Source organism: Saimiri boliviensis, chromosome 17 (assembly GCF_048565385.1).
Source record: "Saimiri boliviensis isolate mSaiBol1 chromosome 17, mSaiBol1.pri, whole genome shotgun sequence".
Classification (NCBI taxonomy): domain Eukaryota; kingdom Metazoa; phylum Chordata; class Mammalia; order Primates; family Cebidae; genus Saimiri; species Saimiri boliviensis.
This window is the reverse complement of record NC_133465.1, coordinates 69432563-69447579: the sequence shown is the minus strand read 5'-3', so window position 1 is coordinate 69447579 and position 15017 is coordinate 69432563. Positions and strand designations below refer to the sequence as shown.

The 15017-nt window shown below is 61.8% G+C and overlaps 1 protein-coding gene and 1 long non-coding RNA gene across 6 annotated transcripts in view; one reads left to right on the top strand and one right to left on the bottom strand.

The window, feature by feature from the left end:
* TBC1D16 (TBC1 domain family member 16) overlaps positions 1-12383 on the top strand; it is a 95405-nt gene extending 83022 nt beyond the window's left edge. For 3 of the 5 annotated variants that reach the window (XM_039476421.2, XM_039476422.2, XM_039476419.2), the window contains exons 9-12: positions 591-777; positions 3307-3486; positions 6112-6258; positions 7047-12383. In XM_039476421.2, coding sequence (XP_039332355.1) covers positions 591-777; positions 3307-3486; positions 6112-6258; positions 7047-7295 — 763 coding nt within the window. In that variant the 3' untranslated portion in view covers positions 7296-12383. Of the gene's footprint in view, positions 1-590; positions 778-3306; positions 3487-4105; positions 4191-6111; positions 6259-7046 lie in introns of those variants that run through there. The other 2 variants (XM_039476420.2, XM_039476424.2) reach the window with 2 other exon arrangements.
* Positions 766-5178, bottom strand: LOC141581912 (uncharacterized). Its single transcript, XR_012514731.1, has 3 exons — positions 5108-5178; positions 2873-4854; positions 766-2783 (listed from the first exon to the last, which is right to left on the bottom strand). It is a non-coding gene; the product is annotated as an uncharacterized LOC141581912 (long non-coding RNA).
* Positions 12384-15017: the final 2634 nt, after the last annotated feature.

The window sequence follows — 15017 nt, the reverse complement described above, 5'->3', positions numbered from 1 at the left end:
GCCACAGGCAGTCCACCCTTCTGAACATCAGACCCGTGTTCCCCCTCACGCCTGGTCTCAGGTTCTGGGCCTAGGCAGCAGCTAATGGCAGGCTATTGCTTTTTTGTCTGAGATGGAGTCTTGCTCTGTCACCCAGACTGGAGTACGGTGGCGTGATCTTGGCTCACTGCAACCTCCACCTCCCGGGTTCAAGCGATTCTCCTGCTTCAGCCTCCTGAGTAGCTGGGATTACAGGTGTGCACCCCACCATGCCCAGCTAATTTTTGTATTTTTAGTAGAGACCGGGGTGTCACCATGTTGCCCAGGCTAGTCTCGAACTCCTGACCTCAGGTGATCTGCCCACCTCGGCCTCCCAAAGTGCTGGGATTATAGGCATGAGCCACCTCGCCTGGCCAGGCCATTACCTTTGCAAAGCAAGGGTCTGTGTGTCCGGAACGTCAGCTTGGGCTCTGAGATGGTGGCAGAGCTGCCTTCCACCGAGAGGAAGGCCGGCGGGGGCAGGCAGGGTTCACGGCCCAGGGTTCTGCGGGGTGGGCAGTATGCCACGGTGAGGGCCATCCCCAGCCTCTGCTGTCTCCACTGCCTCCCAGGAGGATCCTGCTGAACTATGCCGTCTACAACCCAGCCGTCGGCTACTCCCAGGGCATGTCGGACCTGGTGGCGCCCATCTTGGCTGAGGTCCTGGATGAATCGGACACCTTCTGGTGCTTTGTGGGTTTGATGCAGAACACGATCTTTGTCAGCTCCCCTCGGGACGAGGACATGGAGAAACAGTTGGTGAGGCTCAGGGGGACGGGTGCATCCAAGGGCTGGAGGGCCCAGGCTGCCTCTCCCCTTGCAGCCGGGGTTGCTGTGGTGACACGTGGCTTGGCTGCTGTGGGTCAGTGGGCAGCGGAAAAGCCAGGACAGGACTTGCCGTGGGATACGGGTGGCTTTGCCCTGGGTCTCTGGGGATGTCTCCCAACTCCCTGCAGGTCCAGAGGCCATGTGGTATGGGCAGCCCTTGTGGCCTCCCCCTATCCCCCTATACGTGACAGCGTGGCCCGGACTCCCTGGCTGGGAAGGAAGGGGAGGCCCCATCACACCCAGCCCTCCCTGCGCCGTATAAAATGCCCCTGCAGGAGTCAACACAGCCAGGGCTTCTGAGTGGGGATAGGGAGAGGAGGGGCTCCTGACGTCCCCATGGGGCCCGCGGGGGCAGTCCTCACGTCCCACTCCTTCCCTGGGGTGCCAGGCTGACACCTCCCCCATCAAGGCCTCCTCAGAAGGACCAGGAAGCTCTGAATGTTGGCGGTGGGGCTGAGCCCAGTCGGACGAGGTAGGGCCCGAGGGCCATTGTGCGGCACAGGGACGGAGCCAGGGACACCTGCTCAGTGTTCCCAGCACACATCGCCTGTGTCCATCAACTACCTGCTGGGCGCAGGCACAGACACTCACCCTCCCGGCCGGGAGATGCTCGGTCAGGAAGCCAGCATTGTGAGCAGAGGACACTGGGTACCGGGAGTGCTGCAGGAGGTGCCCGTGATAAGGACGGGAGGGCCCCTGCACTGGGGACAGCTCCAGGGTGCATGGGGTCTGGCCCCGAGCATCGCTAAGGCTGGGCTCAGCAGAGCAGTCCTGGTGGTGGCACTGAGTGACCCTGTCTTCTTGGACCAGACCCATCACAAGTAGTGAGGGTGGAGCTGACGGAGGGCCTCACAGGCCTGGGCCACAGGGTCCCTACCCTGCAGCCACGGAGCGTGTCTCAGAACAAGGTGTCCACCCCCAGGCTACAGAGCCCATCTCATAGAACGGGGGTCTCCACCCCGGGACACAGAGAGTATCTGATAGAATGGGGTCCACCCCGCGGCCGCAGAGCGTGTCTCATAGAATGAGGTCCCCACCCCCAGGCCGAGGGCTGGTGCTGGTCGGTGGCCTGTTAGGAACCAGGCCGCACGGCAGGAGGTGAGCAGTGGGCGGGCCAGAGTGAATCCCCACCTGGGCTCCACCTCCGTCAGAGCAGCAGCGGCATGAGATTCTCAAAGAAGCTCGAGCCCTAGCACCGTATCGTGAACGGCACTGCTGCTGAGACTCTAATGCCTGATGATGTGAGGTGGAACAGTTCCAACCCGAAACCATTCCCACTACCTGGTCCATGGGAAAATTGTCTTCCAGGAAACGGGTCCCTGGTGCCACAAAGGTTGGGGACCGCTGCTATAGACTCCCCGTTAGGGGGTGGCTGACGACAGGCTGGGAGAGCTGAAGCCAACAGACAGGATTGGAAGGCAAAGGAGCCCAGCAGGGAGGCGCAGGCACCTGCATAGGGCTGGGAGTGGAGCATCTGCAAGGGTGTCGTCCACATGGGGGGACTTAGCCCGGCGGCAGGCACAGGGCGGGGGGCGGAGGGCAGCCACACAGCTCCAGCGCAGTCTCCCGTGGGAACAATAGGCCAGCGGTGTGGGAAGAGGCATGTGCCCCTGAGCCCTGCCCCAGGACCCCCCAGCTGTGATCTAACCCCGCCGACCCAGCTGCGGGCTGACCCTCACCGAGCCTCCTCACTCTGTGTCACCCAGTGGGTGTGACATCAGGCGTCCAGGTTGCCTGGGGAGGCAGTCACAGCGCCCAAAACCATTCGCCCCTGACGGCTCAAGGCAGCACATGGCTGGGTGACTCATTGACTGCTGGAGATTGATTTTCCAGAAGCATTGATGAAGTCAGTGTCCTGAGGCCAGGTGCTGCCAGAAATAGCCCCAATCTTGTCTCACATCACTGGGAGGTGACCTTAATGGCAGGAATCGAGCATCCTGGGGATCAGACACGGCCCCTTTTTCTTCCACATAGAAGATGAGCAGAGCCGAAGTGAGGGGGGCAGTTCCCTGGATGATCCACTCACCTTACCAGGAGGGTGGACGTGGGAAACAGCCCCTAAATGTCCACTGAGGCTGAGGAGCCTTCCTGGACTTGTAGTGGCTGCTCAGCCTCCGCCACGCTGTGGAACAACACTCGCCCTGGGCCACACCACAGCCTCCAGAACAGTCAGGTCTTGGAGGAACTGGCAGAGGCAGGTGTGAGCCAATTCTCCTGGTGGAATAAAGTAATGGGGGACAGGCACGTGCAGCAGGCAGAGGCCCTGGGTGTGCTTTTCCAGGTCGGGGAGGCCCGAGGAAAGGGGGCCCCCTGGGAGTGAGCTTCCTGTAATGGGGGACAGGCAGGTGCAGCAGGCAGAGGCCCCGGGTGTGCTTTTCCAGGTCAGGGAGGCCCGAGGAAGGGCCTCCGGGCAGCAAGCCGGCAAAGGGCCGGGCTAACGGGTGCTGGCCTCGTCCTCAGCTGTACCTGCGGGAGCTGCTGCGACTGACGCACGTGCGATTCTACCAGCACCTGGTCTCGCTGGGCGAGGACGGCCTGCAGATGCTCTTCTGCCACCGATGGCTCCTGCTGTGCTTCAAGCGTGAGTTCCCCGAGGCCGAAGCGCTGCGGATCTGGGAGGCCTGCTGGGCGCACTACCAGGTGAGCCGGGGCAGGGGCCCAGGGCAGGGCAGGTTGGGACCATGGCCCCTGAGCCACCGTGGCCACCCTGCCCCCTGCCCCTGTCCGCCTCGCCGCCCCCCACCCACAGCCACGCATCAGCCCCCACGCGGCGACTGCCTTCCAGTCCCACGTGGCTGGCTCCGGACCTCGAAGCTCGCTTCCCCAGTCGCTGAAATCGATGCAAATTGCCCGCTGACTGCGCTCATTACCACTTTCTGGGGCTGAGCTCCCTCCTGTCACAACCGATCAGTGTGAGTGACATCGTCGGGGCCTGCGCAAGGCCACAGCAGCCCGGGACGCTGGTGCCCACGAGCGGGGGCCAGCACTGCCCTGCCCCCTCAGGACTGCCCTGCCATGAGGGCTGACTAATGTCACCCTCCTGTGCAGAGAACCGGCCTGAGACCCCCCCTTCCCCGTCGGCCCCTCCAGAGGGCCCCCGTCGGCGACGCCGCCTCCCACTCTCCGTCCACGGCCACCAGCACCTTCTCAGCAAATTCCCCTTGGAGCACAGCACTGGCTCTGTCACATGGCCTTAACGCCCAAATTAGGGACAAGCTGGAGATGTCAAAAGATAAGCGAGTCTGTTTGAATCCATCAGCCTCTTAAAAGAAACTCGAACTGACGCATCCGGGAGGGCGGGACCCTGTGGCCGGAGCGGGCTCCCTCCACCGCAGCAGCTCCAGCAGCCTCCGTCAGAGAACCCTGCAGACAGACGGATGAGAACACCCACCTGCCGGAAGACATTTGCGTCAGCGCCTCCCGTCCTCACTCACACCGCAGGGGGCTGATGTCTGATAAAAGCGAGTCTGGAGCCACAGAGTGCCGGTGCCACGGCCACCTTGGCGTGCGTTGATCGGCTCACCCCGGCCCGGGTCGGGTTTCTCTCCTGGCTTAGCCTGCTCCGCGTGGACGCGCGGGACGGACGATCCGCTTTCATAAAGGGAACCCCGGCAGGGATGGACCGAAAGCCCGCTTCCCCCCACCCCCGCCCACGGAAAAAAAAAAAAACATCGGGCCTCCTTACACGTTTTTCCAGTGGCACATTTGCCGCCTTCATTCCTTTGCGTTCATGCTATTAGGAGCGGACTGAGGGCGTGGCCCAGCGGGTGGGCCCTGTCCCGGGCACCTTCTATGTCCGAGTGTAATGAGATCTAGCCAGAGTTGCAGCACGGGGCCCGTGTGACGTGCGCCTCATCTCTGTTGCCTGCCGTTTTTCTGGAAGTCCACACAGCAAGTTTCTGTTGTTTTCAGACTATGGGCTGAACTTAGCCACAGTTGGTCGGTCCCTTGATCAGTTTGGCGGTATTACGGGGTGGGGCTGGGCCGCTAAGGAGCCGGGACTGAGCTCTGTGGAACGGGAAGGTCGCTGTCAGGTGAGACCTTTAACTGTCCAGCGACCCCTGAGCGAGAAGAGGCGGGGTGCTCCATGTGCTGCCCGTGGGTGGTGGGGCTGGACAGCCCACGCCCCGCCTGTCCCGGGAGCTGAACCCCGCCCGTGCCGTGCAGCCTGTGGACAGCAGGCCCTCCCTCTCCCTCCCCACATTCCTCTCCCGGAGAAGCTGGGCGTCCACCTTCCTGGAACTCCTCCACCGTGTCTCACCCCAGCCACAGTTCAGATCGTAGCGAAAGGATCCGTTGGAGCCAAAACAAGACCGTCAGGAGGAGTTGAGAGGAAGGAGCGGGGTCGCCTGGTGCAGGGTCCCTCCCGGGGCAGGCCGGGGCGTGGGAGGCGCCCACAGCCTCTGCCCTCACGGTGTGCTCTGCGCAGCCTGGACTGGGGACACCGTTCCGCTGGCTTGTGTGGTCGATGTCAGGAGACTAAACATGGACTTCCCGGTGCCCCCCGTCCTTCCTGTGCCTCCGGAAACACGCGTGCATCAAAGGCGGCGCGCCTCGAGGCGTCCCGGCCAGAGAGCACGCAGGACGCGCGGTCAGGACCCGCTGGGCTTCCTGCTGCGCACGGCTCCATGCCGGCAGGCCCCAGAGGCGGCCTAAAGGGCGGGCAGCGGCATCCTCAAAGGGCGCCCGAAGAGAGGCTCAAGGACAGCGGGGTCGTTTCAGCCACCCCGAGGGGGAGCGGCTGTGCCTGCTCTGTTAGGATCGTCCCACTTTCCTAGCTACAAACTGTACAGTCGTCTCTGGGGCATGATGGGGGGGGGGGGTGGCCTGCAGCCAGGAGGACAGGCTGACCCGTGGGTGGCTGCCAGAGGCACAGTCCACAGCCCGCTGGAGTGAGTTCTGACCCAGCCTTCCCCACTCACCGTTGCTCGAGACCGTTACAAGTGAGGCCTCCCCACGAGCGCAGGCCAGGCCTCCTGAAGAAGGGCGTTCTCGGCCCCCATCATGGAGGCCACCCACACTGCCACCCAGGAGAGCAGCAACAGCCCAGGCATGTGGGTCCCAGGACGGACCCCATGTGCAGGAGGGGAAACTGAGGGCCAAAGGCGATGTAGCTTGCCCAGGGCCTCAAGGCCTCAGAGCTGGGCACCGAGCCCAGACGCCTTGCCCCGAAGCCCTAGCTGGCACCTCGGCACTCAGTTTCCCCCGGAGGCAGGGCCTGGGGCTCCGTCAGGGCCCAAGTCTGAACTCTCCCCGCCTCCACAGACAGACTACTTCCACCTTTTCATCTGCGTGGCCATTGTGGCCATCTACGGGGATGACGTCATCGAGCAGCAGCTGGCCACAGACCAGATGCTCCTGCACTTCGGAAACCTGGCTATGCACATGAATGGGGAGCTGGTGCTCAGGAAGGTGAGGCTGCCCTAGACCCCAGACGCCCCAGACGCCGGCCCTGCCCCCTCCCGTCGCGCCTGGAACTCCCCACCAAGGCGTCGGGGTCAGCACCTGGCTGTCCCCTCACTCTCCTGGGGTTCCAGCCCTGACACAGGCGCCTCCCTCGCTGGCCGAGGAGGGAAGGAATTCCTGGGCTGAGCCACCCTAGGGCACCTCGCTTATAGCCCAGAGCTAGGAACACTGAGACTGGGCCCAGGGGGCCGGGGTGGCCAGAATTCTGGGGGTCTTGGGCTCTGGCCCCCTCCCCCGCTTCCCAGACTCCTGGAGACACTGCCCTTTAGCTCTGTGGTCGTCCTCAGGGCAGTGAGGAGGCGTCCCAAGGTTGGTGGTGCCCTCCGGCACAGGACGCAGATCCTGCAGGAGCTGAGGGGCTGCTGGGGAGCGGGTTGGGCAGGTGGGAGGTGGGGAAGGAGTCAGAGAGGGGCCTGCCAAAGGGATGGGTGGGCTTGGCCGGGCGAGGCCGGGCCCTGTGCTGCTGTGGTCCTGTTCACTCTCCCGATGAAGCCCATCCGGGGGCCTTCCTCACCTTGAGCCACCTGTGACTCAAGGCCCATCACTGCAGCCCCCTAAGACCCGGGGCCCCGCCGTGCCGGTGAAGGGGGAGTCGCAGACAGAGAGCCCGGGACACAGTGAGCCCCCGCGTGCAGACCGTTGCTGCTCCTGCTCCTTGCCAGCCACTCCCGTGGGGACCCTGGGCTGCCAGGCTGTCCCCCGGCCCCTCCTCACCTCCTGCCCTCTCTCTGCAGGCGAGGAGTTTGCTGTACCAGTTCCGCCTCCTGCCCCGGATCCCCTGCAGCCTGCATGACCTGTGTAAGCTGTGCGGGACCGGCATGTGGGACAGTGGCTGCATGCCTGCCGTGGAGTGCACCGGCCTCCACCCCGGCTCGGAGAGCTGTCCCTACGGGGGCATGGTGGAGACGCCTTCTCCCAAGCCCCCGAGGGAAGGCAAGAAGGGCCTCAAGACGCCGCAGGACGGCTTCGGCTTCCGCAGATAGGTCAGGCCCCCAGCATTGGGCCGGGGTTGAGGGGACCTCCCCGGAGGCCCTGGGCATGGGAGGGGGTGGGGCTGGGCGCGGAGGGGATAGGGACGGTCGGAACCTAAGGAAAATGCTTTTGGGCAATGTGAGAGGAACCTTTTCATATTAGCAACAAAATGAGGGTCCGGAAGTGACAGAAGTCAGACCTGCAGCCACCTGGAGGGGAGCCAGCTCCTGAAACGCTGCGGGGGAACGTATGGCCGCTGTGCCTGAGGCGCAGGCTGGCCAGGCTCTCCTGCTGGCTGCCCTGGAGGATTTCAGCACGTCCAGGATTTGCTCCAGCCTCTCGGGCAGCCAGGCAGCACTGCCAGGTGAGGAGAGCAGAGGTGAGAGGCGGCCTCGCTCACCCAGCAGCGTCGAGGGCTACAGAACAGAGCGGGGTCCCGTCCAGGTCCAGGGACATCTCTGCAAGCCAGACGCATGACACCTTGTGCTCTCCGAGTGAGCCGCACTTCCTACAGCTTCCCCAGCCGCAGCTGGGATGCCGATGGAAAGACATCTGCCATTAAAAAAAAAAACCCAGCAGCCCAACTGATGTGGGGACGGAGAGGTGGAAGCGCAGTCAGGTTTGAGGAGCTGGGGCATGCTGTGTTTATCCGCTTCAACATTTCTCCTCCTGGTACATGAAGGGGACCACCCGCCTGCCGGGGAGCCTGAGCCTCAGGCTGTTGGAGAAGCATCCGATGCCTTTTTCTTACCTGGGGGACTTCTATGTGACGTGAGGTTCCTTGACACTGTTGAAGGTCACCCCCACCAAATACAACAGCCCGCTGGGGCTTGAGTGGGTCGCTGTGTGTGTCCTTGCGTGCATGCGTGTTTGTGTTGGAAGATCCTCTGAAGATGATCTGCTTTGTCCCAGGGATGTGGCAGTATATTAGCTGACCAGCCGAGACAAGGCCACCTGGAGATAGTCAGACTCTTCCACCTCCCTGCAGGGCCTGCAGTCTCTGCTGTGAACTCAGATATACACATCAGCTTCTCAGGTGGTCGGGCGTGAGAGAGACCAAGTGCAGGAGCCAGCGCTCAGGACTCTGCCTTCCCGACACACTCTCCCTCCTCCAAAAGACTGTATGTCAGTTGCTCCTTCTGGAATGTAGAGATGGACAGACAAGGGCGTGCGATCTCTGCCGTGAGAGCTTCCAGCCAGCTCAGACGTGTCGAGCCATTTGCACAGAAAGCTACTCCTTGAGCAGGGAGACCAAATCCCTCCTGAAATCCTCCACTGTGTCCTTCTGGGGAGAAACCCCTTGATGTGCTGAGAACCATCATGGGGACAGGGACAGGGGGCTTCTTCCCACTTGAAGCTTTTCTCCCTCAAGGGTGGGCACTGCTGGACCATGCCACGTCAAAGCAGTGTTTCTCTGCGGGAAAGTGGACGACACCATTTACCGGCCTCCTCCTCCTCCTCCCGGCGTCTCATTTCTCCGTGAGCCCAGGCCCACCAGCAGGCAGTCCCAACTTCCCAGGTCCGTCTGTCCAAGAGCCTTTTGGAGAGACTTTCCTGGAGCCCTATCAGAGCCCAGATCCTGGGGCACCAACCATTACTGTCCAGCAGTGGGGGGGTCCTGCAGCAGGGGTGGGGTGGGCTTCTCCTCCACTTTGCCCTGGGAAGAGAGGGTTGCCTTTCTGGGCTGGCTCCTGGTCTGTTAGGGAGGTGGCTGGAGCTTCCACCCCGACCCCCCAAGAAACCAGTTCTCTCCATTGCTACAGCAGTGCTGCGTGATGAGTCCCAAAGCACTCGGTGGCTTGCAGCAGTCGGCACTGACCTAGACCAGGAGTCAGCAGTCTGGGCGGGGCGGTTCTGCCGGTCTAGGCTGGGTTTGCTTGTTTGAGGCCAGCAGGCTGCCAAGTCCCAGGAGATGCTCCCGGTGCAGAGGTCAGACCTGCTCTGTGGTCTCTTGCGTCCCTCCTGCGGACCAGCGGGAAGGAGACAGTAAGCGCCTCTCCGAGCCTCGGCAGACAGCACCCCTGCAGCCCTCCGGGTGGCCACAGCAAGCCATGTGGCTGGGCTCAGCATTAAGGGGTGGAGGACGCACCTGCCACTTGAGTGTCCCCTCTGCACAGTCAGGTGGCAGTAGACTGAGAATTTGGAGGGCCAAAGAACTGGGACTCCGAGGAGTCTGTGTCCTAATAACTCCTGCTTTGGGGCACTCATTCCCCACTCCCCCTCTCCAGGAGAATGGTCCTCGCATTTCACTAGATAACCTTGTGCCTTTGAGCTGCTGTTTGGGAGGAAGGAAGAAGGTGGCCAGGTCCGGGTCCCCTGGCTTGGGAAGGTCCTAGTAGAAGGCCATTCCTTCCGAGTCTCCTGGCCCTACAGCTTCTCACCTCCGCTGCTCCCCAAGACCTGACCCAGACCCATCAGCCGCATCTCCGCACCAAGTGCTGCCCCCACCGGGCACTGCTCACACCTCACACTCCCCATGGGCTGGCCCGGACCCCAGTGAGGCCTGCACCTCTCAGACCAGCCAGGACCTCGGAAGCCCTGCCCCGGGTACTCAGGGCTCCACGGAGGGGACGCTGCTGGGGGTGGAGAAGCCCCGCCCTCCGCACCTCCCTTAATCTGGATGCAATTAGAGGAAAGCAGCCAACGGCCTGCGGCAGCTGTTGCCCCGGGATTATTCCCAGCCAGCGAGAGGCATTAGAGCGATAATTCAGTCATTAGACTTCTAGCCTTCCCACCGCCAGAACGTGCAAATGGGGGATAATCAGCCCTGCACGGCCGTCCTAAGCAATGCCGCTTATTTAACCCATTTTTTAAAATGACACTTAATGTTATTGGCTGGCGGACGTGTGTGCGCATACTTACAAGTTGACGCGTGGTGCGGCCCTGCTGCCAAGGTCTGCGCTGACGGCGGCGCCCGGTGCTGCTCGGGGCCTCTGGGAAGAGAGGGCATCTTTGATGTGGGCGTGCTGGCACCCGAGGGGCAGCATGGTCAGGCTCGATGCTGGCTGGCCCTGGAAGGTCCCACCGGGGTTGGGGGGTCAGGTGAGCACTCAGAGATCTGGGCAGGAAGCGGGGAGCCTGGCGTCCTCACCAGGGACAGAGGGGAAATGTGGGCTGCTCCAGAAGGTTCTGACTCCAGTCTCAGCCCCGAGGACTCAGAACTCACAAGCCACAGACCAAGTATCGGTATCGAAGGAGGGCCGCAGCCCACCCCTGCAGAGGAGGAGGAGGAGGAGGAGGAGGGTCTGAAGGTGGGAGGGCAGCCACTGTTCTGACCAGCCAAAGCGCAGGGCAGAGGGGAGGAGTTTCCGTGTCCAGGACGGAGAGGCCCTCCACCCTCTGACCCTTCAGTTTTCCACAGTAGCCCGGTGTGAAGCCTGTGGCGTCGGGCAGGGCATCAGCACAAGATGAAGATGCTGGTTCTGGCATGAGGCCTCCCCTCGGACCAAGGGCCAGTGGCTGGCAGAGGTTGCCCAGCTCTGGCCTTCGGTTGGAGGTCACTGGGAATGGAGGTGGGGTGCGGGCTGTAGACCGTGCTGGGTGGGTGGTGCTTCTATTCCTGTAAGGCCCGCCCCTCTGAGCCCCCTTGCCTGCTTCTGGTTTGGCGGAAGTAATGCTGGGCACAGCGCCCAGGTGATGAGAACCTGCCCGTGCTGTGCCCTGCGGAAGGAAGGATGTGTTTCTGGTGTGGCCTCCCCTCTCCCCTGTGGGAGGCTGGGGGTGTCGGGGCTCCACCCTGGGCTCACTGGGCAGAGGGAAGGAAGCACCTTCCTGTATGCTCTGCAGAGGCCCCTGCAGGCCACTTTGCCTCAGAGGAAGGAGGAAAGGTCCCCTGGGACATGCACGCGCACGCACACACACACACACACACACGTGCAGGGCTGCAGCCTAGGTCAGGACTGGCTGCCTTGCTGGGCCTGCCCCATTCTCAGAGTCCGCGGGGAACGGGTCGGCCTCAGGATCTCCTCAGTTCCTTGTTTCGGAGCCAGGCTGCAAGGCCGCTCCTGGGTGTGAATGCATTCTGTCCTGGGCCTCTGTCCAGTCAGAGGGAACCACCCCAAAACTAGAAAGCTCATTTCCCCTGAGGGTTCGTGAAGCCAGAGGGCATGCTCTAGGGTGGGGGATGGCGGGGCAAGAGGAGGTGCTGCGAAAGGGGCCCTGGCCCCTGCTGCCTGTGACTCTCCCAAGTATGCGGCCTTCTGCCTCCCCCAGCCTCAGTTTCCTCACCTGTAACATGAGAACAAGGCCGCCTGCCTGCCCGGGCCACCTCCTGGGACTGCAGTGGGGACTCTGAGTGTCAAACTGTCCTGAGGATGATTTCTGAAGTCCCAGGGACCACACCTGCCACTCAGGGAAGAGACCGCTGACCTCAGCCATCAGCCGCATGCATCATGAAGGGGAGGGACTGAGACCTGCTCCCTGGTTCAGAGTTAGCAAGCCTGCGCTCCCTTCCACACAGCCACCCAACCGTGTGTCCTCTGCCAAGGGCCAGCTTCTATGTGAGTCTTCTGTGAAATGCACCGTGTTCTGCCCACGCCTGCCGCGAGACCCACCCTCAGCCCTCCTGCCAGGTGTGTGTGTGCGTGAATGCACGTGCAAAGCTCTCTCCATCAGGAAGGTGGTGTGGGCCCTGCGGGTCCTACCCCTCGGGCTTGAAGCTCCCTCGGGCTGTAGACTCTGGTCTCCTGGATCAGAGCGTTAGAATCAGGAGATGAGTGTCCCTGGGCAGAACCGGGGGTGCAGACGGCCTGCAGCCTTCTGGCCTTTTAAGTATATCGCTTGCATTTCCAAGTAGAAAGGTCGCATTTCAAGTTCAAAGACAGATCATGCAACCATCTCTCCTCCAGCACTTTTGGGGTAAGGAGGACGGTTTTTGTTACAGTTTAGGGGAATTTTTCATCAAATTTCCACCATTAACCAAGAGACGACTGACGTCCATGGCAAGGGATTTATTCTTGGCATTCTGTTTCATTCGGTTTTTTAAATGTCATCGCCCACTGGTGGGGTCCAGGACTGGTCTGAGCCGTGCTAGCCACAGCCCCAACAATGCTTCCGGCTTTCACGGATTCCACAGCAAATAAAGCCGTACTGACAACAAACGCACACTGTGCAGCGCCTCTGGAAGCTCTGGTGGGACTGCTGGGTCGGAGCGAGGCAGGCTCCGGTGCTGGCAGAGAGGGCCCCGAGGCCCGGCTTCTCCTGCGTTCCGAGATGGGGGAGGGGAGGGTGCAAAGGAGAGCTGGGTGGGGGCTGTGGGTGGGCAGCGCTGGGCCTGCAGGGTGGGCTGCTCGGAGGAAGGGCAGCCCCAGGCCCCGGCAGGCAGCGATGGAGGGTGATGTGGAGTGCTTCCAGGGTCTCACGCAGGAAAGGGCCCGTTAACTCTGAGCACCTGGGAGCCTCGCTCCGGCCCGGGTGCCGGGAAAGACAAACAGTATTTTATTGAGCCTTAGCCGTGGGGCTCCGGTTTCAGGAAAAGCCTCAGTCTTGCATTTGTGAGTTTTTTTAAAGAGGCAAACAAGGTGAATTTGACCTTGCTAGGGGTGGGAGTTAGGGAGAATTCAGGCCGCCCTGCCAAGCTCCTGGAACCTCGAAGCAGGGATGGGCAGAGGTGCGTGGTTCTCCTGGTTCTTCGGGAGCACAGAGGGCGTGGAGCTCCAGCCCCTCACCAACACCCTCTGGGGTTTCCAGCTTTTTCTGTTATTTCCTGTGGCTCTTTCCCCTTTTGCCTGCCTGGGGGCTGGGGGACAGCATGAGTCATCTTATCTGCATCACTAGGGGTTTCATGTCTGAGTGGCCCGTCTCACCTGCCACCTACCTGGCCTTGGCTTGGACATCTGAGAGCCTCATCACCTCCTCTCCACATGCCTGGGGTGCCCCTCCCAAGGCTGGCTGGGCAGGTGCCATGGGCCAGGTCCTAGGAGGAGCGACGGGCTTCTCCCAGGAAACACAGCAGAGCCAGCGCTGCCTGCCTGAGGAGGCGCCCCACTACCAGGCATGGCTGGTGGCTCTGTTTAAAGAAATCTTTGTCCACGTGCGGGTGGGAGGTGCTTCCCCATCCTGCCTGGAAGCCACGCCCTGGCTCTGTGGAATCTGCCACAGCTGTGGAGGCTGAGTGACGACGGAGGGGCCTGATGGCTCAGGGGCCCCTGACGTCACCACCTCCAAGGCAACAGGACTGGACCGCACAGCTCCTTGGGACTGATCCCACCCCCACGGGTCAGCCCTGTAGGAGGACAAGGCCCACCATGACCCCACCTTAGGCTGCCAACTGGACCTGTCCCTCCAGGAAGGGCCCTTCCGACCTGACCAGCAGCTGGTTCCCGGGGTACAGCTCAGACAGGCAGCATCGTGCTCACGTTCGCCTCTGCTATGCCTACTTCCCCTGTATGTGACAACTGTGTAGTTACCCATGCTGGCCAAGGGGACATGTGCCACCCGGCGAGCCACACTTTTCAGGGGAGGTGCTTCAGGCAGGCCTGGCTCTGTTGTCCGGCAGTCCTGAGGGCGGGCGGTGCCCGCTCCGTGCCCGGGGAGGGCTCTCTTGCCACACAGCTGGGTGGTGTACATGCCTCGGTGTTCCCATCTCAACCAGCTGCAGAGACGCCAGAAGGGAGGTTCTCTGGGGTCCTTGTTCACGTCAGGGAAAGCATCCTGTCTGCAGCCCTGTTCCACATCATTCACGCGTTCATTCCGATAGGACCGTGGTACCTGGGCTCGCTCCAGGGAAGCAGGGCAGGAGAGCTGGGGCTTCCTGGGTTCCCAGGGCAGACACGCATGTACCCTGTGCACCCTCAAATGAGCAAGCCTCCCCACTGGCCCCTGGATGAGGCCATGTGGACCCCAAACCTTTGGGGCTAGTTGGGCAAGCCTTGAACCCCCAATTTCTGTGTGGCCTTTGCCTGCCCTCCTTCTCCAAGGCGTGACTCTTACTCCAGAGATTCGGGTGGGCAAGTGTCCCTAAACTTATTTTCTCTCAATCAAACTGAAACCCACTGTGAGCGCCCAGAGTCTAGTGCGGTTTCTGTTGGGGAGGGGTCTCCCTTCCTTCTGTGCCCAGGACGGGGACCCCAGGCAAGATGCAGGGCTCTCTGCTCCTGGCTCTTCATCATCATGGGGACACCCTTTGTCCAAACAAGAAATCCCAGGAGGTCTGGCTTTGCCACTTCGGCTGGAACTCGGGTGCCCGGGCATACCTGCATCTGTGCCCCTCCTCATCCCCGTGAGGGGGACCCTGAATATCCCAACCCCAACGTAGAACATGAAGGCCTCAAGCCAGCCCCTCCTCCAGTTCGAGCGCCCTCCCTCACATCCACCTAGAGAGGTCCAGACCTGCGGCTACTTCCATGCCCTCTCCAGACCGGGAGACACCTGCCACTGACCTCGTGGAAAACAGATTTTGACATTTTGACGCTTCCCCCTCCTTCCCCCCTCCACCACCTGCGGGGTCTCCTTGCCGCATCTCGGGAGAGCAAGCAGAGCTTTGGGCCCCTGGGGTGTGTGTCATGCAGTTTAGACGAAGTGGTTTGAAAATTCGCCATTTGGTCTCAGACTGGGAAAAGGAGTGACTTGACAGGCCCAATGCCATCAGCCCTTCAGCGAGACAGAAGAGGGCATTTTCTGTTTCAAGTCCTTAGAGAGCATGACGTCATAATTTTCTGAATTAACATCTGAATGTTGAAATTAGGATGGTGCAAAAGAGGAGTACAGGGCCACGGGCTGGGTACGGCCGCCAG